Below are 21,434 nucleotides of genomic sequence, written 5' to 3'. Positions count from 1 at the left end.
ACAACACAGTTATTAATTTCAATAATGTGGTAAGTAAGTTTGGGAAATAACAGTAAAACGCACAATTAAAAGTGCGTTTTACTTAAAATTGTATGCTTGAAATAATAAAAAGAAACACCATCCACCCATTCATCCATTCATTCATTCATCCATCCATGCATGTCCCCCTCCCAAGCCATGTTTTCCAGCTCTTCCAGCTCTTCCTAAATGATTTTAACTAGATTTGGTAGATTGTTGGCAAATTAAATTCAAGGTCTTGGCTTTGTTGTGCTCCTGAAAGAAAACTATTTGTTGTTTAATTCGTTTTTTACTATTTGCAGATCTGGGGGGAAGCTAGTCTTCAGAGTAGATATTTCTTTCTCTGAAATGTTTGCAGTCTGATGAACCTCTTTCTATGAGCGCTGCGAGCATATATTGTGTGGGCAAAAAGAAATTGAAAAGGAAAGAATAGACCAGCATTTAAATGTCTCTGAAGGACACAGCCCTTTGGAATTGGAAGGTGGGTGAATGAATGTACAGAGTTTATTATTAAGGCCAAAATGAAAACAACGGGGGAAAAAAAGCGAAGTGGGCGGTTTGTGTTCGTGCCCGGTTTCTCATTCCACGGAGAAAAAGCCTGTCGCTGTAACCTCATCACCCACTCAGTCGACTCACAGATACCACAAAATAATTCACATTACACTTACATCAAGACAACTGGCTAGCTCGTTTCCTCCGCCATGCGTCAGCTATTACAACTTCATCCTCAGATTCAGAACATGTTATAAAATCAAGGACGTATTTCTCCTCTGAAGGGAAACTATTCCTCTCTTTTTGCTGTTTGGTTGGGGGCCTTGCTGAAAAGACAAAACCACAAAAGTACATTTTATTGATCACAACTTTGGCTGCTGAAACATACAGATCCAAACAGTAGAAGAATCACCTGTACTACATGTACAACGCGTGGGTTCAGTTCTCCTGCATTTATCTGCTGTTGCAGGAGACTGTGTCTGTCATTATGCAATCCTGTCCTTTCCTTGGTGGTGCTATAGTGATTGTTACCAAGGAGGTGCCTTAAACCTGCAGACTTCTTGAGTAGAACTGTTACATAACACTGCCTGTGGTTTGTGTGTCTCTACGTGCGTGTGTGTGTTTTTCTCCTATCACCATGTTACCTTGCTGAACCCAAGAGAGGCAAAGCTTGACGTCTGATGGGACGTTACCTTAACAATACCACACAGCACAGCACAGGTCATGTACACATCTAAATCCACTTTTAATGCACAGAGACATACAGGAACCATGCATCTGTATCTGGTTATGTAACTTTTTCAATCTATATAAAATACAAGGCAGAGAGTAAGAAAAAATGTCCTTGACACTCTCCTTACATTCTTTTTTGAATCCATCTATCCCTTATTATGCTGTTCTGTAGCTTCCATCCACACTGTCACGCTGGCTTATTCATAATAGTATCTAATTAAAATACCATCATAGTGATGCGGATCATCCTAAAAAGACCCAAAGAGAAAAACAAGCATCAGTGCCTTTTAAGCCTCAAAGACAAATCTTGTTTTAAACCTACAGTAGCTGATCTTTTGGACATATGAGAAACATATCAGCAAGCTTGATTATTTACACATCAAGAAGTTATTGAATATTAAGAATATTAAGAATATATTTTGCTTACTTCTTGTAGGTCACAACCACAGGTCATTATATAAAAAAAAATATTAAAAGCCTAATATAAATCGCTATTGCTCCTACATGGTTGGAAACATGTTTCCACTTTCAACATATCTTGAAACACAGCTTGTTGATATCATCTCGAAAGCTGTAAAGGCCGTAGAATTGAAAGGTGGCAGAAGGCTGGCCCATGGTGAACAGCTTCATACATTCAGAGATGTGTTGAAAAAGATGCTAACGGCCTGATGCTGCTGCTGCATGCAAGCAAGCAAGCTGCAGTAGAGGCCATTGAAAGTGGCTGTACGTAAGTAAGTAACCTCCCAGCAATCACATTGCATCTTCTTTAGGAAATATTATAGAGCTCCACTCTGAGTCTTCAACTTCTGCTTATACAGAAGTACAAAAGTCAGACTATGTTAATTTATCTCTTTGTTCAGTGCAGACTGTGAGGTAAAAAACAGTTCAGCGGGCTGGGTCATGACACCAAGATCTGAACTGAAACCATCTTGATAAGGCCTGTGTCTGAGGGCTGGTCTTTCAGAATGACTTTAACCGAGACAGAGAAGGAAGAGAAAGAGAGTGAAGTGAGGATTTATATATTTTCAGTCTCTCTATCTGCCATAGCAGAGATGTACTCTGATATAGCAGCTGGTGAGGACTGGGGAGGATAGTCAGGGTGTCGGCTCGTATGTGGAGGCCAGTCACAGATCTGTGGACGTCCAGAGAGGGATTTCACGATGCTATGGCTGTGGGATCTTCCACTTATCTGGGCTTGGCTAGCTGGCCAAGGAAGGTATCCCGAGCTTCCCCTGCTGAGCCTCTCTTGTTTCCTGCTCTTCCTCGATGATCATGCGGGGTTCTCAGGCCTGATGGTTTATGTAGAACAAAACTTTCGGTCAGTTCTGGGTCTACCATGGGGTCTCCAGACGGAAGGAAGATGCCCAGGAGGCATCCTGACTAGAGGAGTTGACCACCTCAACTCTCGCCTTTCGGTATCAGTATAATATCCAAACTATAGCACTTTTAATATGAACTAACATTATATGGTTTGTACCTATATTTGGTTGATTGTTGACCAAATTGAATATTGGGTCTTGGCTCTGTCGTGCTCCTAAAAAACGTGTATTTGTGAGAGATGTTTCAAGGCTGGAGAGAGTGAAAGGGGATGAAGCAGAGGGGGAGGTTGAAGCAGGAGCAGGTGCGTACGACTCTGCAGGAGGATGGTCAAAGTGTGGGTGCAGCGATGAGGTGGGGGTGGGGGGGTTGGTGAGATCAGGGTGAGAGGTTGACGTGACTCAGCCGTCACAGCCACTTCCTCTGGCACCGTCAGGATGGAGAGATGAGGAGAGGCAGTGAATCATGGTATATAACCAGCTGACTCACCATATAAGAACGGATACAGGGAGGGGAAGTGTGTGTGTGTGTGTGTGTGTGTGTGTTTGTACTAAGCCTTTGGTCTTTGACAGGAGCACAATTATTCCATTTACTGTAAAACCAGAGGAATGCATGGTGAGATTCCTGCTCTGTGAGTCGTGCCCTCTCACCTACCATCACCATGCGGATACAATTTCACCCTTCCCTTTCCCGCTCTCTCTGGGGAATTCCCCCACTCTGTGTGGCTGGACTTGGAGGAAGCTGCAGAGTTTGTATAAGCCATGTTGTTGTTCTGGTAATGATTGAACTCTTCAAGCTAGTTTAACAAAACCATGTTCCCGTATTTGTCCACGCACAATACATTTTTGCTAATTTGGAGGAGGTCAGGAGTCTAATCCAGGAAATAAATCTAGATTATGTGGATGAAGTGTGTAAATAGAGTAATTGCTTGTTTGTGTTCGTGAGATCAGGGATGCTTTGTCATGCTGTGTGTGTGTGTGCGTGTGTGCGTGCGTGCGTGCGCGCGTGTGCGTGTGTGTAGAGAGAGAGAGAGAGAGAGAGAGAATGAGCAATTCAGCAACTGACACTGTAAACTTGTACTTGACCATTTTGATTATACAAAGTGAGGATTTTTGGCTCTGACATTTAAGGGTTAACACTTAACACTTGGTTTTAGAGTTAAAAGTGTGTGTGTGTGTGTGTGTGTGTGTGTGTGTGTGTGTGTGTGTGTGTGTGTGTGTGTGTGTGTGTGTATGTGGGTGGGAGCTTGGGTTGAGTCACAGTTACAATAATGACTCTGGCAAAGAAGTGGACAAACAGCTTGAACTAACTGTAAAGAGAGAGAGAGAGAGAGAGAGAGAGAGAGAGAGAGAGAGCGAGAGAGCGAGAGGGGGCTGTGCTCTCAGTGGCATCTCCATCTTATAACTCCTCTGCTACTCAGTGCATCCACACACACACACACACACAGACACTGATATAGAAGCTACAGTACAGTATATCAGTTTAGTGCAGTGTGGGTCAGGACTGTCGTTCAGTGGGAGCAGTGAAGTGTTGTGTGCAGTGAAGACATCATTTGTCGGGTGGTGGATGATGGATCATCTGCAACAGGTTAGTGTTCATGTTTATCACTGTGCTTGTGTATGTATAAATGTGTTGTTTATTCGTTGCTATAAAGACAAAGACGCTGTTTTACGTCACAACTCGTGTTCAAGTGCATGTCATGGGGTGTTACAGAAAGTGACGTAGCAGTTTCACTTTCAGTCTATTTTTGAAACAGCAGTCAGGCGCCTGTGGCCCATGAAGAGAGGCTGATCTCTGTCATGTCTGCTGTCAGTCACTAAAAAGTCCACAACAGAAGACAAGAGAGACAAGTTTGTGTCGATGAAGGCAAGGAATTCAACCAGCCCTGTTATTTCAGAAGAGTGATCCTACAAGGGTCCGTCCTCTCAGTCACTATCTGGTGATTTTACAAGCAGTGACACAAGAATCAGAGAAAGCACACACCGCCTCTCACTCCTGTCTGTTCTCACAGACTCAATGCGATGCCACTCACTGGGTCTGAGAGATTGATTTTCAAGGATAGACATCCTCCCTTTGTACTAAAATCTCTTCTGTATAAGCGTGTCTGTGTGGCATTTCCACTGTCTTGCTCTCATATGTGAATGTTGCTTATGTGACTGTCAGGTGACCACACCTGGATCCTGTCCTACATATATATATATATATATATATATATATAACACACTCCCTGCAAACCTCATTCTGTCATTTAAATCCTGCGTGTGATTAAGTCTCTCTTTGTCTACACCGTCACTGATCTCAGACGATAAAGGTCCAGACTCATTAACGGCAGACTGGCAAGTCTCTAAAATCCCCTGGTTACAGCAAATACACTGTAACATTTATTTGACCCATATTTGACTCAAACAACTCAAATCCTCTTTCTCCTGTTCATCCATCCTCATTCCTATCCACCTCCATCGTTTGTGTTTGCTGCCTCTTCAAATTGACAGGTCCAGGAAATGTGTCTGTATGACTCATCCATTAAAAGGTTGATTGCTTTAAGTCTTGGTACATGACAAACGCAGCCTATAGTCTACGATGAGACATATCTAGGTTTTAGTATTATGATCATAGATTGTTATTTATGGACAAAGAGATGGACTGAGGCTCTTCAGTCCAGTGTTTTATAGTCTGAGGTAGGTGGAGCTGATTACCTTCATCTGGCCAAATGCTCACAGCCTTACTGGGTTTCCAATCTCCACCAGATCCTGTCGATTCCCATTACACTTCTCTTTTATCGCCTTAAAGCAACAGTTCAATACTCACTATTCAATACTCTTTGTCTCACTGAGAATATCAATATCAGTTTTATATCCGTACGCTTAATTTATATATATATATATGTATTTAAACTGTAGCTAAAGCCAGGCCAGCAGTTTCCCCTGTTTCCAGTCTTTATGCTAAGCTAAGCTAACTGGCTGTTGTTTTATTGACCACACAGACACGAGACTGATTTTCCTTTAACCCATTGAAAGCAGGACCTTGTGAATGATGCAGATGTTTGTCTGTGAAGAAGAATCTCTAAATGAATCATCACTTATCTTCCCTCCTGTTTACCGAAGTAAAATGGCCAATTTGAAGAGTAATTGTTTTTAGGCCGGACATGGTTATGCTGACTCATGCTCTGCCCACCTGCTTGAACTTCAAACTGAAAGAAAAAACACTTTCATTCATGTCATGATGAAGAGGAAACCTTTCTGCCAAGGTGAGCACATGAGAGCACATATTCATGGGGTCACACCTTCTGCTGCCATTAAGCATAATTGCTCCGCCATGCCCCCCGTGTGAACTCACTTAAGAATGGCGAGGAGCGTTCGCTGCAATACTAACATGAAACCTCAACTGCAGACACGCTCCGCCTTGCACGATGAGCTCAGAGGACATGATGTATGTCAGCCAACATGTCCTCCTCATCAACGAGTCTTGGCTGACCTCTGCTCCTCATGGCAGAGTGACCGCTGGCTGACTCACCCTGGATTCTCGGACGCTTGATGACACCAGTTGAAAATATTGGAGAGATGAGAGAAGAATTGATGACTACAGCCTCTGGATGCCTCTTGGCCCCGTGAGGGTCACCAATCTCATTTAGTCATCATCCCAGTTTGGTGATGCATAGCATTTACCAGCAAACCCCGAGGAGGGTGGAATTTCATTTCCTTTCTCCTGACTCCTCCAGTGTGGTTTTTGTGTGATGTGGTGAGGTTGCAATGCGGCACTTCTTTTCCTTGAATGAAAACATGTATTAATCAGTATCTTTGTATCTCCGCCTGTTGGGTTTGTATTCATTTAGAGGAGATTTGGCTCATGAACGAGGACGGGGAGAGAAAAGGACGTGTGCTGAACAGTGTGGAATGAGATAAACCTTCACCCTTTTCTGCTTCTGCTCAAATTAAGCCATCTGGGAACATGAGTCACAGCTCCTGTGGTACATTATTATCACACCTGCCAGACCTGATACATTTACGTTAACAACAGTTTTTATTCTATAGCTCAGAACAGAACATTTCAAATGGACTAAACTTTCTATTCTATTATTCAACCACAATGCATTTTTTTAATTCACTTCTTCTGTCAGTCTACCTGCTGCGGTTTCTCTGCGTCGTCCCTTCTTTTCCTTGTCCTGGCACCTTTCCTTTTACGGTCTGATCTCCAACCTAAGGGAGGAGTCGTCCTTGTAAGATGATGACATGTTGTCATGACAGTAGCGGAGCAGCATTCATCCATGTATCAATTTTATGCTGTGTTTGGCTTCAATTGTGTATTTCTAACAATGGCTGATGTGGAATCCTGTTACACTGTATATATTCTGCTCACACTCTATATATTGTTTACACGATATACATTATTACTATTCTATTTATATTCTCATATTTAATTCCGTTTTTATTGCATTTTTACTTATTTATTACTTTTACAGATGTGACCAAAGCACATTTAAAGGATCCTCTTATCTTATCTTATCTGAATAATCAAAGCACATCCTTTTGTTTACAAATCAAATAATTAGAAAGAATTTTAAAAAATCAAAATATCATAATATTTTGATATAAACAGCCATAAGTTGCCAAAACACCAACTTAACTCTAATACAAAGATGTATTCTCATTAAAAATGACTGCGAGGTATCCTGTACTTCTTATGATTGTTTATGATGTTTGTGATGAGTTTGGACTCTGATCCAGGTGAAGAACCAGGAGACAAATGTGGTCTGTGTGTGTGTGTGTGTGTGTGTGTGTGTGTGTGTGTGTGTGTGTGTGTGTGTGTGTGTGTGTGTGTCTGAGTGTGTGTGTCTGAGTGTGTGTGTGTGTGTCTGAGTGTGTGTCTGACATATATCTCTAAATTATATGAGTTTAAATTTCCTTCTCCACTGGGTCACAGGTGGAGTTACAGTCTTTGGTTTGGCCCTGGCTTGTAATGTAACTACGCCCCCTGCTGTTTGTATGTAGAACAGCACATGGAGCAGTGAGAGGAACAAACAGACGACTTCCCTCTTCAGACAACTTTTGACCTACATCTGCATCCAATCAGCAGCCACGAGTCTCCCTTACTACACAACATCAGGAGTCACTTCTTCTCCATCCATCACGTCCTGTGTATATTTGGCCTGATGCACTTTAACGTCTTTTACAATGTGGAGACTTGTTGACTAAAGGACTGCTCTCAGAAACTGATTTCATCTGGTGGCATAGATGTTTGTATCCAGTCTCTAGCACCATATGAAATCAGTGTTTTGGGAGGTGGACTATCAGCATGTGCAGCCTCTGTACAGGAGTAAAGTGAAACACAACATGTTCTTGTGTAGATGCCTTAAAGTAGGTCACATATGTATAAATTACTGTATATTCTCCAGCTTCGTTCACTAACTGCTCCCAGCTGCTGTCATGCTTTAACCTTTTTTTTATCCCGCCTGTCTCTCATCTACTCGACATATTTATTATCATGAGTCCATTTTTATTCATGTAGGAAATTTCTTTCCATTTATATTACATTAAATGTTATACACTTTCTAAACTGACCATTAGGAGATAATGGCAAACATAAGGTACAGACTCACATAGACAGACTTAGACAATAATATCTCAGTTAATTTGATGTCAGCTTTGATGTGGCAGCAATACTCCTTTGTGTATTGAATTTAGCAGGAGTGAATTGTTTTATTTATTAATTGAACATTTCTTCTGTAAGATAAAGCTGCTTTTTCTTGTTTCATAAATTACCTACTTTTCCTTAAAGGCTCATTCTATGACTAAATCTGGCTGCTCATTGCATGCACTTCCTCCCCTTACAGGATTTTCTGTAATATAATGGTTGTTTTAACTGAACATGAAATGCACTATTGAGATTTTATCAAAGGAAGTGGGTGTATGTTACAGCTACTATGTACATTTTTGGGGTGTTTTTTTTAAATACTGAAAGAACCCTGTATATGTTGTAATAAAGATTTCAAAATTATACTCAAGTTTTTTTCTTCATAAATGTCAACATTATAATAAAAGGTTTTTATCACAATAAAGCTTTTGCCCCATTTAAACTCATTCAGAGGCTGACAACTAAAATGTCTCTCACTTGAGTTCGATATTTTTAAAAGTTTGTTTGTCTGTTGGTTTTAAAAACTTGTAAAAATATATCGATGTTTATCTTGGAATCCTTAGTCTCACCACAGCCTTGTCGTGAGATGGGCCATTGAGTAACTGCTCCAGAGCTTTTTAACATGTAACCTGATCATCTTGAGCAGATTGAGTTTGACCAATTTCCATGACTGTGAAAGGTGAAAAGTTGAGATTGATCGTTAACAAGTGAAAGCTCCAGAACAATTATTAAATGGACTTTATGTTAACATGACATTTAGTCAAATACCATTTCCAAGCTTAACAATGTTTCAACTTTTACTGTGGACATGAACAGTTCCTGGACACTGGCCAAACATCTGCTGAGGAAGATCATTGTGAAACTCCTGAAAAGAACTAAATGTACCCTGTGGTGATTTTATTTTTTCTGCCATATCCATGTGGTTGTGGGGATTTCTTTTATCTTGTCCAGATATAAACTCACACGACTACAGATGACTGTGAGTCATAAATATGAAGGCACAGTGTGTTTTCTTGCCCATGAGGAGCATTTTAGAACTGCCTCCTCCACCCTGACTTTATGAAGATGCTACAGCAGTGAGACCAGGCGCCGTATATCACGACACGGACAGATATGGTGATTAAACTGGAACGGGCGCCCTCACTGAGGTGCTGATGATGGGCTCATGAAGGACACGAGGGATTTGACTGATGGCCGGGTCGTCCTGTAGGGGACCGTCATACAGGCCAGAGGGGTCCCTATAAATCTCATCGGGATCCCTTTATGGAGGTGAAAAGGAAGATTTATTAAACAGCATAAGTCTTCCCTTAGGAGGATGAATCATTCATGAAACGCGCACCAAAGCTAAAAAAGTGAGGCGGAATTACTGACAACACTATTTTCATAATTTCACATGTATTGATTTACTTTTACTGAAATGAGAATATGTTTTTGATCTTTAAAGCATATGTCAAATGTAATATGCACGAGATTAAAACAAAGTTACAAACGGGCAGCGTACTGATGCAATATTCATATGGTAACATTCATTTTTATGTGTATTTGTATCCCTGACTCTGAGCACAAACAAGTGTATTCAAATGAGACATTTTACATTATGTTATCATATTTTCACTGAACTGTAATAAAAAGTTAGTTATTTTTCTTGCTGTAGTTCTTCAGTTTGGTCCATGAACCCAGACTGTAAAGACAAATAAGGGGCCTCAGGGGAAATAAGATGTTGGTACCTACAGACACCAGCTCTCTCTGCAGTGTAAACTATCAACCACCATGCACATAGCAGCGTGTACATGGCAGCTGAGTAATGAGAATCAGCCAGAAGTAGATTCGTTTGCCAAATGTGTTGACACCTACACGATTCATCAATGTCAATGGAAAAAGAAGCTGCAAAATATAAGAAACAAATAAGATGATTTAGATAGATAATAAGATGATAATAGTCGTCTGTTTAGACATTCAGCTGAACAAAGACATAAAAAAACACAATGAATTATAAAAATATAAATATCAAGCACAGGCAAGTAGGTATGAAAATATGTATATAAACAACATCTGGTCAACAGAAACACAGCATAAATAGGTCCCATTTTTACTGAATATTGTTTATATTGAATTATGGTTTGGTTGTTACTATGTTAAAAACAACAAAGTAGTAATCAGTGCAAAGACCATTGATATGGGCAATGTTATCAATAATCAATATACATAGGTAGCATGGCTCTATGGATTGATTGAGTCTTTACACTATATCGCATTTCACTAGAAGCCAAGAAACCAACCAGTGCTCCTTTACAGGAATAAAACACAGACTCAGGTTCACAACAAGTCTGTTGTGTTTGTTAACGTCTGTGGCTTCATTTCATCATATGAGCGACAGTATAGCTTAATAAAATATTGATGACACTATTTATGGAAAAGGTAAATGATACATGGAATGCATTTTATAGTGCATTTATATATAGTCACATTCACCCATTCACACCCTTATTCATGCAGCACTGGGTGTAGACCCAGCACATTTCATATCACACACCATCCACACACTGCCAGCACAGAAGTCAGGGCTGATTTAGGGTTAGGTGTCTTGCCCAAGGACACTTAGGTATGCAGACTGGAGGAGCCAGGGATTGAACCACTCACCTCCTGGTTAGTGGACGACCCACAGCTTCCCCACAGCCGTTTATGTGAAACTCAGTTAATGTAGCCGTTCATTTTCATTAAAATTCTTCTCTGCGTTTTCTTTTTTCATCACATTTACCTCCAGACAGGACACAAAATGTCAGCACTCCTCCCTTCCGGTCAGTACACTTGTTACACACATCAGAATGAAGATGGGCACAATCCCCATACTGATGTTTTGTACATCCCTCCCTGTACAAACATTGGTTATATGCATAACCTCTAGTTTTTTTTTGGTGAACTTTGAAACTTTGAAACTTTGAATGGTTGAAATTAAAATTATTTGGAAACTAATTTGATGACTGCATAATTGTTTTAGTAATTCTTAAAACAAAAATACCCAAACTATTGATTTTCTACTTTTTCAACTTTCTGATTTTACATTTGTCATATGTGACAGTAGAGTTAATATCTAATATCTAAAGTGTTGAGAATTGTGTTTAATCTTTTTTAAATGTTTTGTATTCACATAAGTCTGTTGTGGGCAGATATTGGGAAGAAACGTGTCTGTATATATTGCTGTTCATTCTTATTATAGTGGTGTGTGGTGTATACAGATAAACTGTTGTGAATCTACACGTGACTACAGCGTTTTCATGCAGAAGCTGAATAAAGAAGTGACCGTAATAAAATCAATCCGAATGAACGAGCAGAACAAGTGTGGTTCCCTTTCTTCTGAGCCACATTCATAAAGAGGTCCTTTTACAAACATCTCACTGGTCCCTCCCACCTCGCGGTATCCCAGCAACGCAGCTCCGAGCTCTCTCCTGATTGGTCCGTTTCCAAGAATCCGCCATATTCAAACTTCCGCCGTGGTGTGTGTCCTGTTGTCATCGATCTTCTGCTTCCTTTGTACGCGTCGGGACCGGTTTAAACTCGACTGGACGTCCTGTTTTTCTCGCTTGGTCGCGACTAAACTTTGAAAGAGGTGATTTAAGAACGGGGCCGGTCACAAAATGGAAGAGAACGAGGAAGTGTGCGGAGAAACGGTGAAGAATAAGAAGCTGAAAGTTCGCAGGATGACATCGAGGACGTCCGCGTCCAGCGTCCGGAGCGCCGCCGCAGAGGCTTCTCCTCAAACCCTGCGGAGGAACAACAGCACGAAGTACGTAGAACACGACTGAGAACACAACTGGGGTTCTTTATTCGGTTATAACGTTATTTGTTGGCGCTCATGTCTGTTTCCTGGTTGGTGCGCGGTGACGGGCTGGGCTGCTATTGTAACTGATAAACGATGCTTTCAAGTGCACCACGGAAAACACACCTTTAACTTTAAATGTGGTGATCTATTTTGTGATAGAACTCCTCATAACTATCTGCAAGTAGATTAAGGATTGATGCAGAGATGAACTAGCCCCCGATTACATTATTTTCATCATCTGTTTTTTTTTATTTTCATTCATTGATTAATTATTTGATCTATAAAAGGCCACAAATATTCATAGCAGTACCCCAAAGCCTCTGATGATGCATTCAAATCCGATTTCATGATTATTTTCATTATTTGGTAATCTGCAGATGGTTTTCCACCATTGTTCCATTAGTTGTTTGTCTATAAAATGGACAAAAATAATGAAAAATGTCATGACAAACATCCCATCTGCACACGGACAGCAGGAGCCAGGAAAATTCTTACATGAAAAACTAAAATGTCTGCTCTAGAGTCATATTGTATGGTAGATGCATCAATTAATTATATGAGGAGACCCCTCGTATGTGACATATTTTTCAGCTGCTCTGTTTTTGAATGAGCTAACAGCAGTTTATTAACAAAGCTGCATCTTATTCTATTCTATAGTGTAGATCTCTGTTATCAACCAACATCATCTTAACAAGCTCACTGTTGTTTATTCATCCAGGTGAATGGTACTTTAATGCAACACTCTGGATTATAAAGTGTCATTGTCTTTTAAACTTGAGATATAATGTCTGCATCATTTAAACCTGCTCTGCACCTCTATTTGTTCTTGCAGATTTGCCAAAATGCAAACAGTATTGAGATCTGCAGATAGGCTTGGTATTTGTATTGGCTTCAAATGCGTGATTGCAAAGTGCCAAATATTTACCCTGCACTCTCTACAGTGTAGAGGATACATAGTGTAGACTCTACACTATGTATCCTCTACCAATCACAAGATAAATACAACTGTACTTGTTATATTCATTATTCTCTTGTATCAAACATGCTTCGCTCATTAGTCCATTATTTCCAGCATGGCTTGAAGGCATGAGCCCAAGATGTAGAATGTGTAGGAGTGTGTGCAGCTGACCCTGGACTTGAAGACACTGAAACTCTCTGTAGCTTCATTGTTTTGTCACCATAACTAACTTTATTTTCCCTGCAGAAGCAGCTAGCAGTCTAAGGCCTTATATGGTTTAAAACACTAATATCCCTCCATCATCATTGAAACATAACAGAAATGGGAATCAAATGGGGTCCGTCATGTTAACAGAGCTTTAATGCATTCCCTATAAAAACAGTGATTCTCTATCTCCATCTTCTATTAGATACATTTTTTAAAAAAAAGACATAAATTAAGGTACACTGTCTATAGTTGCAACCAAACAACAACAAATACATTCTGGGCATTTTGAAGTCATTTCCAACACACAGTGATAAAATAAGACAAGATCTTCTGACTGCGCTTGGATACTTTATGTTGACATATTTTTTGAAACACCTACAAAAAAGGGGGAGTGCACTACAAGAATAATTTGAAAACAAGCTCATGAACCTCTAATAAACTAACAAGACAAAAAAAATCAGAAGCTCAAACAAGGTTAAAAAACTGTGCAACTTCCTCTGATTGTGTTTCCCTGCAACTGTTCACCTGTGATTCCCAAATATAGACTAGGTGTGGCTATAGTGAGCACCACCTACGCCCTAAGGTGCGCAACTGACGTAAAAGCGGTAACATTAATGTAATTTACCACCAAAATCAATGTTACATGAAGTAAACTTCCAATGTGGCTACAACACTGTCAATGACGTAGATATAAACCTGTTTTCACTCTCTCATTTCTTGTAGACCTCCGCTCCAGAGAGGTAGCTCCTTCACCTTTCTTACACCAGGGACTCCGTGGGACTTCAGCTTAGTGAGTTGATGATGAAAACACCCTCATGTCCCACTGCAGAGGTCACATCCTCACGCTGGTATCTGACCGGGAGCAGATGAAAATAAAACACGACCTGTACTGATACTTGGAATAATATTTTATGTGTAGGAATATATGAGATGATTTTTGTAATGAATGTGTCTTGTTATTTTTTCTACAGAAGAGGAAGCGCAAAGAGAAGGACGACGACACGGTCAGTCTGTCGAACTTCGACCTCAAGGTGAGACCCAGGACAGCCTGTCCACTGGCTGCAGGTCTCGTCTAGCACAGTCTTGAATGCTGCACCAACCAGATCTGCTTTAACGCCTCAAACCTTAATCCCTGTGCATGACTCAGGTGCTCGTCTACACAGACAGACATGAGTGCTCTCATGTGTTATGAGCTCAGGATAATCCCGCTCTTGCTCAGAGTGTCACAACCACTGACAATCTGAGGAAATAAGAACGGTGAAAGATAATCTGAGCCACACTCGCTCAACATGATCAGTCTATTAACACTAATAGTCACAAGTTCAGGGTTCAGTTCAGTACACCGTGTGGTTTAATACACTTTTTATTCACCATAAATACCTTGCATTTTGATACTAAAACATTTGTAAAGTTTTAAAAGTAACTTTTGAGACCAGAGTTAAATAATAGAAGATTTCCTGAACTGTTTAAACCTTTTCTCAGCACTAACTAGACTGACACTCAGTATAGCACATAACCTTCGCCAAATCCCAAGAGTCCACTTAAATTAAATGAAGCTGCACCAAATTTCACTTGCAGATTTTTTTTTCAACAAGAGCCATGAATTATTCCTGGAGAAATCAGTAAAAATTTTGAAAAACGTCCTCACTTACTATGTTAAAGAAAGTAATAATACAAAATTCATGGATCCACCCCCTGATCTGAATCCACATCAAAACAAACCACATCCTTTCACCAAGTTTCGTGGACGTCCAGACAGTTGTTTTTGTGTAATCTTGCTTATAAACAAACAAGCAAACAAACCAAGAAAACAAAAGGTTATTGGTGAAAACATTATCTTGATGGAGGTAAAAACATACTAGCGAATATTGATATAAATATAGAGGAGAACGTTGATGTGACAGAAATGGAAAATTGAGAATCCGTTCTCTGAAATAGCAGAGACAATTAAGACAATAGTAAATACATTTTTATATTAAAGCTGTATAAAGTAAGTCATGGTATTTTGGCACCCCTACACTTTACACCTCAATACAATCAAGTTGAACTGAAGAGAGTTTATTTCCTTGATTCCTAGGAACCCAGCAACAAGCGAGTCCGACCTTTGACCAAAGTTTCATCTCTCGTCAACTTGATTTCTCCTTCAAAGAATGGGGCAGTGCGCCGCTTTGGTCAGACCCTCCAGGTACACAGCAGTTACACAGTTTACACTGACAATCACTCAACAAATTGTCTATTTTGAATTTAAATGAGTTGAATTTGTTTGCCTGTTTTCTTTTCTAGTCAATGTCGTTACGCAGCGATTGCAAATCGCCAGGGATGTCCCGCAAATCCAGCAGCAAGGCAGCAGGTCCCACTCCCACGAAACGGAGGAACAGCACGCTGTGGTCAGAGATGCTGGACGTCCATCAGAAGGGAACATTCTCCACCAAAGAGATCAAGAGACAAGAGGTTGAGCATTTCAGACTAAAGTGCAGTTCTTCTCAAAACTCTAGAAAGTAATAAATGAACTTCTCTCACTCTGGTTTCTCTTGTGTTTTAATATTCCTTCTCCAGGCAATTTATGAGCTTTACAGGGGAGAACAGGATCTCATCGAAGATCTCCAACTTGCACGAAAGGTTAGAAACGAAAATTTTTAACTTAAATTTGTTTTTTTCTAATCAAACTATTTCCCCCTTTTGACAACTGTTCCGTTGTTTACTTTCAGGCGTACCATGATCCAATGCTAAAGCTCTCCATCATGACAGAGGAGGAGCTAGCTCACATATTTGGGGACCTTGACGCATACATCCCCTTACATGAGGGTAAGTAATCACCGGCCATTATCAGATTTTAATACTAATAAGTGATTCTGACCATGTGTGAACTATTTTGTCTGCAGATTTACTGATGAAACTGACCGAGGGAACTGGCTCAGATGGAACAGTCGCTCAGATCGGACAGATTGTAATAGACTGGGTATGTATGCTGGCAGATGATAACACTTTCAGAGAATATCTGTGAAGATTCTCTATCAAGGTCATGGAATCATCAGAGGTTGAACATGTGTATGTAGTCAACTGGACTTGCTTGTGTTTCAAGACAATGTTTCTCCTCTTATCCAAGAGGCTCCTTCAGGTCTCACTGACTATTGGGAGGTTTCGGGTATTTAGGTATTCAGGTATTTACCTATGTTGAGAGTCGTTATGTTAAACAGGCCGGTCGTTGAAACCCCCACCAGTTAGTGGGTCAGTTCGAACTGAAGAAGCCTCTTGGACGAGCGGTAAACGTCTTCAAGAAACACAAGCAAATTCAGATGCTTATGTAAACGGGTACATTTCCTGAAGATTCTAAGAGAGTTAAACTTACACACATGGCTCCTATTGGATCTTTTAAAGATCTTTTAATGCCACTTACAACACAGTTTAATACCAGAGAAATAAAGTAGAATGGAAAGAAAACCTGGAGCGACTATACACGTAGTTATTTATTATTATTACATTTTTTTCAATAGTTCCCTGCAGTGTATATATCAATACATTTTCTTTATATGACAAGTTAAGTATGCATTATTGCAATTAATGCTTGATTATTTTCAATAATAGAGTTTTTGGAGACTTCCCAATTGGGACAGTATTGGCTATAGGTTCAATGGGGACGACTGACACTTCACTCAAGGACAGACCCGCTGCAGCTTCATTCACCGTCAAAACAATTGTACTTTTTAGTTTAGAGGTATAATTAATTAAAATGTACTAAATCTCCTGACAGCCTGCAGTACTATTACAATTCTGTAATAAAAGCAAGAAGAAATATTTATCAAATTAAATGAAAGACTTTTCGAAGGAAACTGAAGTCAGTACTATTTAATTTATTATTTAAGACTTTTCAAAAAGTGCAGATACCTTGCTATATAATCTTTAAATGCTTTCAATAATCTAGAACATTGTCACTGCTCTATAAATTCACGAGTTCATGATAAATTTTAGTAATTCATGCAATAGATAAATATTCAGTTGATGTAAGGTTACATGAACATGAATTAGTAAAATGTTGTAAATGTGCAGTAGTTAATAGTTAACATTGTGTGGTTCTCATCTGGAAGTAATGTTTACGTATGTTTAGAGAGATTTTAAGACAACTTTAAGAACTTTTCAAGGAACTTTAATCCTCTTTTTACCACAAGCAGCCAACAAGGTATTAATTTCCCCTGTGGGTGCTGAGTGTCGTTCTATCTCTAGTATTATTAATGCCACTTGCTGCATAATGTATTGAGATATTTTGTACTGTGTTCATTCATAAACGTAGTTCTCACACCGTGATAATGATGAGGATTTATCACAGAGGGAGAGATGGGAAAAACCCAAGCAACAAATGCTCATTTCAAAGATCCGACCCGTGTCTGTGTTGTTGTGAATAGAGCTACAAACAGTTGGAAACTGATTCTTTTATCTTCTCAGCTGCCTGGTCTGAACGATTACAAAAACTACTGCAGCAACCAGCTCGCAGCCAAAGCGCTGCTCGACCAGAAGAAGCAGGACAGGCGGGTGCAGGACTTCCTGCAGCGCTGTCTCGAGTCGCCCTTCAGCAGAAAACTTGACCTGTGGAGCTTCCTGGACATCCCACGTTCACGCCTGGTGAAGTACCCGCTGCTGCTGCGAGAGATCCTCAGACACACTCCTCCTGATCACCCAGACGTCATCAGTCTGGAGAGAGCTGTACGATATATCTGCCTCATACACATCTCTACTGTCACAGATATACGTGTTGTTGCTTATGTTTAGCTATGGGCTTCTTACTGGTTATAGTCGGTTTCCTGATAATTTTTTCTTTAATTATCCAGATTTCTATAATCCAGGAGATTCTGTCTGACATCAATCTGAGGAACGGGGAGTCTGAGTGTCAGTATTATATCGACAAACTGGAGTATCTGGATGAGAAGCAGCGAGACCCTCTCATAGACAACTGTAAGACCCTACTGTGTCATGGGGAGCTGCGGAACAAGAGTGGCTCGGTGAGAATCAGGATTAATCTCTTATCATTTACCACCCACATGCTTTAAAAGTACTGTCAACATGCTGTATGTGTTCATCAAAGTCAATTTCACTCTGTCAATGTATCTCTCCACAGAGGCTGCACGTGTTTCTCTTCTCTGAGCTGCTGGTTTTGACGCGGCCGGTGACACGTAATGAGAGGAGCTGCTTCCAGGTGTATCGACAGCCAATCCCAGTCCGGGACCTGGCTCTGGAGGAAGTGCAGGACGGAGAGATCCGCATGGGGGGGTCGTTCAGAGGGGCTTTCACCAACACAGAGAAAGGTAGGTTTGTGTTACCCTCCAAACTTGTGTTGAGGTAGGGCTGTGTTGCCATTTAGAAATTTTGATGGTTTCACAAATTATTTGGTAAAGTTCCTCCTTTTGTTTATTTTGTATCGTTGTAAATTTGTTACCTTTTCGTTTTTTGACAGAAAAATAATTTGTAATTTTGTGCTCTTGGATTTTTTCTTTGTTGTGACTCTTCATAGATGAATAAGAGGTCTCACCCACTCTGTCGATTTAAAAGCTTTTTAAAATCATGCCAGTTACACTGTGAACATGTCCTGATCTGTAAGGGAGGAGTTTCTTTGAGGCTTCACTATTCAGCGGAGCTTAACTTGAATCTTCTCTTTGCTACAACGTCCGATTTGCTGTTGCACAAACAGGCCTGAGCCAATGTAACACAGAAGTTAGTGATAATTAACTTTCACAGAAAAGTAAAAACATATTTACTATATCTACCTGTATTACAGCAGCAGCTAAGTAGTAGTTTAGTATATTTGTACTTTCTGGAATACAGATTGGGGTTCGGTTGTCTCTGTATCTGGGCCCTGCGATATACTGGAGATCTGTCCAGGATGTTTCCCACCTCTCAACCAATATCATATTTCATATCGTTACATTGCACATGATGATGATATTGCACAGTTGGATTTTATTGCACTTGGTGGAGTTCTCCAACCTCACTTGGATAAAAGCTTGATAAGAGTCTGGAAGTGAGAGTTTTTAAGGACCTGTAGCGTCTTCCAGAGGGCGGCAGTGTGAAATGCTGAGATGAGTCACTTGTGATGTTTGTGGCCCAACAACAGGTTATGTAAAGTTTGGTTTCATTTCGGTCGCCTTTTAATTGCATCATATCTGCTTTACCTGCGGCTTTGTCCGTCTCTGCTATAACTTGCGGGGCAATGGACATATGAGGAAGGTTTTTTCCTTCTTTGACTTTAATACATTACCCCATCAATGAACAGGATTTGCATCAACATTGAGTCACATCATGTAGATTTTTATCTGCATTTTCATTTGCAATCATGGTGAAGACAACAACTTCCGTGATCCCATCAAACAATAGCACATCTTTTGTTATTGTTTTGATTGAGAGACCCCACGTGGCCAAAGTTACATATTGCACGTTTAAAGGATAAATGTTAAAGATAATGGATGTAATTCATGGATTTTATCATCTGTCACATCCTTAAGAGATCTTTTGAGACTGTTTCCTTGCTTACTGTGTCCCTCCAGTGAAGAACATTTTCCGTGTGAGCTCCCTGGATCCTTCCCATGGCCAGTCCCACACCCTGCTTTTCAACGACGTCTACCACAAACAGCAGTGGCTCAACTGTCTGCGCACTGCGATGGCTCAGCAGCAGCAGGAGGTTCCACCTAGGGTTCAGCAGGGAGAAGCCATCCGAGCCAAACGCCGCTCTTCCACCCTCTCAGCCACCATCTGTGACGAAGAGACGGACGAGAACTGTCCACCCGTCTTGGGCCCTAAACTCAGGCCTCAGACGCTCTCCAAAACCAGACTGGACAAGACGTTACGAGGCTCAATGAAGAGGAAGGAAACTGGGGTGTAGACATTTAACCTGGTGGTTCACATATGGGTTCCGCTCAGACCGGCACATGTGACGTCTTTGTCACATGTCATTGAATTATCATGCGACCACTGTTTATTGCTTTAGCTTCGTCCATGCACTGAAAAAGCCTAGCCAATCATTTCCGTCCAAATGTAAATATAACTTTTGTCTTTAAAACTTGTAATTAGTTTACAAAAAAAAGTGATACATGCCAGTGTGACTGAAACGTGTTTACATCAGTGAAATATGTGGAATTAGGGTTTTCTCTATCTACATAACTTTAAAGGTTCAGTGTGTGAGATTTAGGTGAAAGGATCTATTGGTAGAAACTGAATATAAAATAATCCTAGGGATGTTTTCACTAGTGTGTTTCCTCTAAATTGTACAAATTGTTGTTTTCTTTAACCTAGAATGGGCCCTTTATATTTAAATACTTAATATTTACATCAGGAGAGGTTCTCTGTTTAATGTTTGGAAGGGGAGGGTGAGGTGAGGGATATTTAGCTGCAACATGCAACCACTCACCACTAGATGTCACTCAATTCTACACACTGAACCTTTAAACTACTTCAAACCACTTGTAGCTCTTATTTCATTTTTCATTCCAGTGTTGACACGTTTCTATTTTCTAGTTTTTTTGTGTAAGTAGAGATCGTGTGTGTGCAGCTGTCTGTTGTGAGTGTTACCAGGAAGCAGGGACAAATTGTGATGGCCTCACAGAGCTAAAAAGATAAACGATGATAAGCAGAACATTGGCAGTAAAAACATACAATTAGGTTAAAAACATTTCAGAGAGAAAATTAAATGAACCTAGATGTATTCAGCAGGAAAAAATAAAATGTGCTTGTACGTAAAATGAATACTGAGTGTGAGTGTGTGTGAGTTTTGTTGTTACAACACATCCTCTGGGTTGTACTCTGACCCCTGAGTCACTTCCCTTCACTGTTGACAGAGCGGTTTGACAGTGTGTCAACATTTGTAAAGCAAACACAAGCTGAGGTGAAATGTCAAGTTGACTCCTTTTATACTTAATGTGGGAAAAGAAAATGCATCTATAATGTAGTTTTCTGCAGTTTTATAGTCAAAATGTTAAATAAATAAAAAAGCACATTAGACTCCCACTTTCTACTTTTCCACTGTTTTTATCTAATGCTGATGACTTGTTGATTAATGAGTTTGATCTGCCCCAAGTTAATTTGTTTTGCCTTTACAGGCTTTGAATATATAATTAGAGGCTGTAGAATAATTTGCATTAACAGGGTTGATTTTTTTTTTTTTATCAAGTTCTTGGTTAATGGAATTTTACTCAAATATCTCTTGTAAAGCCTTTGTTTGTTTGTCAGGTGTTGATGCTGTAAAACCGAAGATTATCCGTTGACACTCGCTGGTGA

General features: G+C 40.1%; 1 protein-coding gene and 1 long non-coding RNA gene across 2 annotated transcripts; both read left to right on the top strand.

Annotated features, from left to right (window-relative positions):
- The first annotated feature begins 3,887 nt into the window (after positions 1–3,887).
- LOC117763203 lies at positions 3,888–8,365 on the top strand. Its single transcript, XR_004614126.1, has 3 exons — positions 3,888–4,150; positions 4,474–4,478; positions 7,486–8,365. It is a non-coding gene; the product is annotated as an uncharacterized LOC117763203 (long non-coding RNA).
- Positions 8,366–11,695: 3,330 nt separating this feature from the next.
- LOC117763197 (neuroepithelial cell-transforming gene 1 protein-like) lies at positions 11,696–20,903 on the top strand. The gene is made up of 12 exons (XM_034588148.1): positions 11,696–11,974; positions 13,899–13,965; positions 14,147–14,206; positions 15,253–15,360; positions 15,459–15,626; positions 15,732–15,794; positions 15,884–15,980; positions 16,058–16,134; positions 17,616–17,873; positions 17,999–18,169; positions 18,286–18,472; positions 19,709–20,903. The coding sequence occupies exons 1-12, from the start codon at positions 11,826–11,828 to the stop codon at positions 20,041–20,043; spliced, it is 1,740 nt and encodes a 579-aa protein (XP_034444039.1). The 5' UTR covers positions 11,696–11,825; the 3' UTR covers positions 20,044–20,903.
- Positions 20,904–21,434: the final 531 nt, after the last annotated feature.

The sequence above is a fragment of the Hippoglossus hippoglossus genome, chromosome 6, assembly GCF_009819705.1.
Source record: "Hippoglossus hippoglossus isolate fHipHip1 chromosome 6, fHipHip1.pri, whole genome shotgun sequence".
NCBI lineage: Eukaryota > Metazoa > Chordata > Actinopteri > Pleuronectiformes > Pleuronectidae > Hippoglossus > Hippoglossus hippoglossus.
This window is presented reverse-complemented; position numbering and strand designations above follow the sequence as displayed.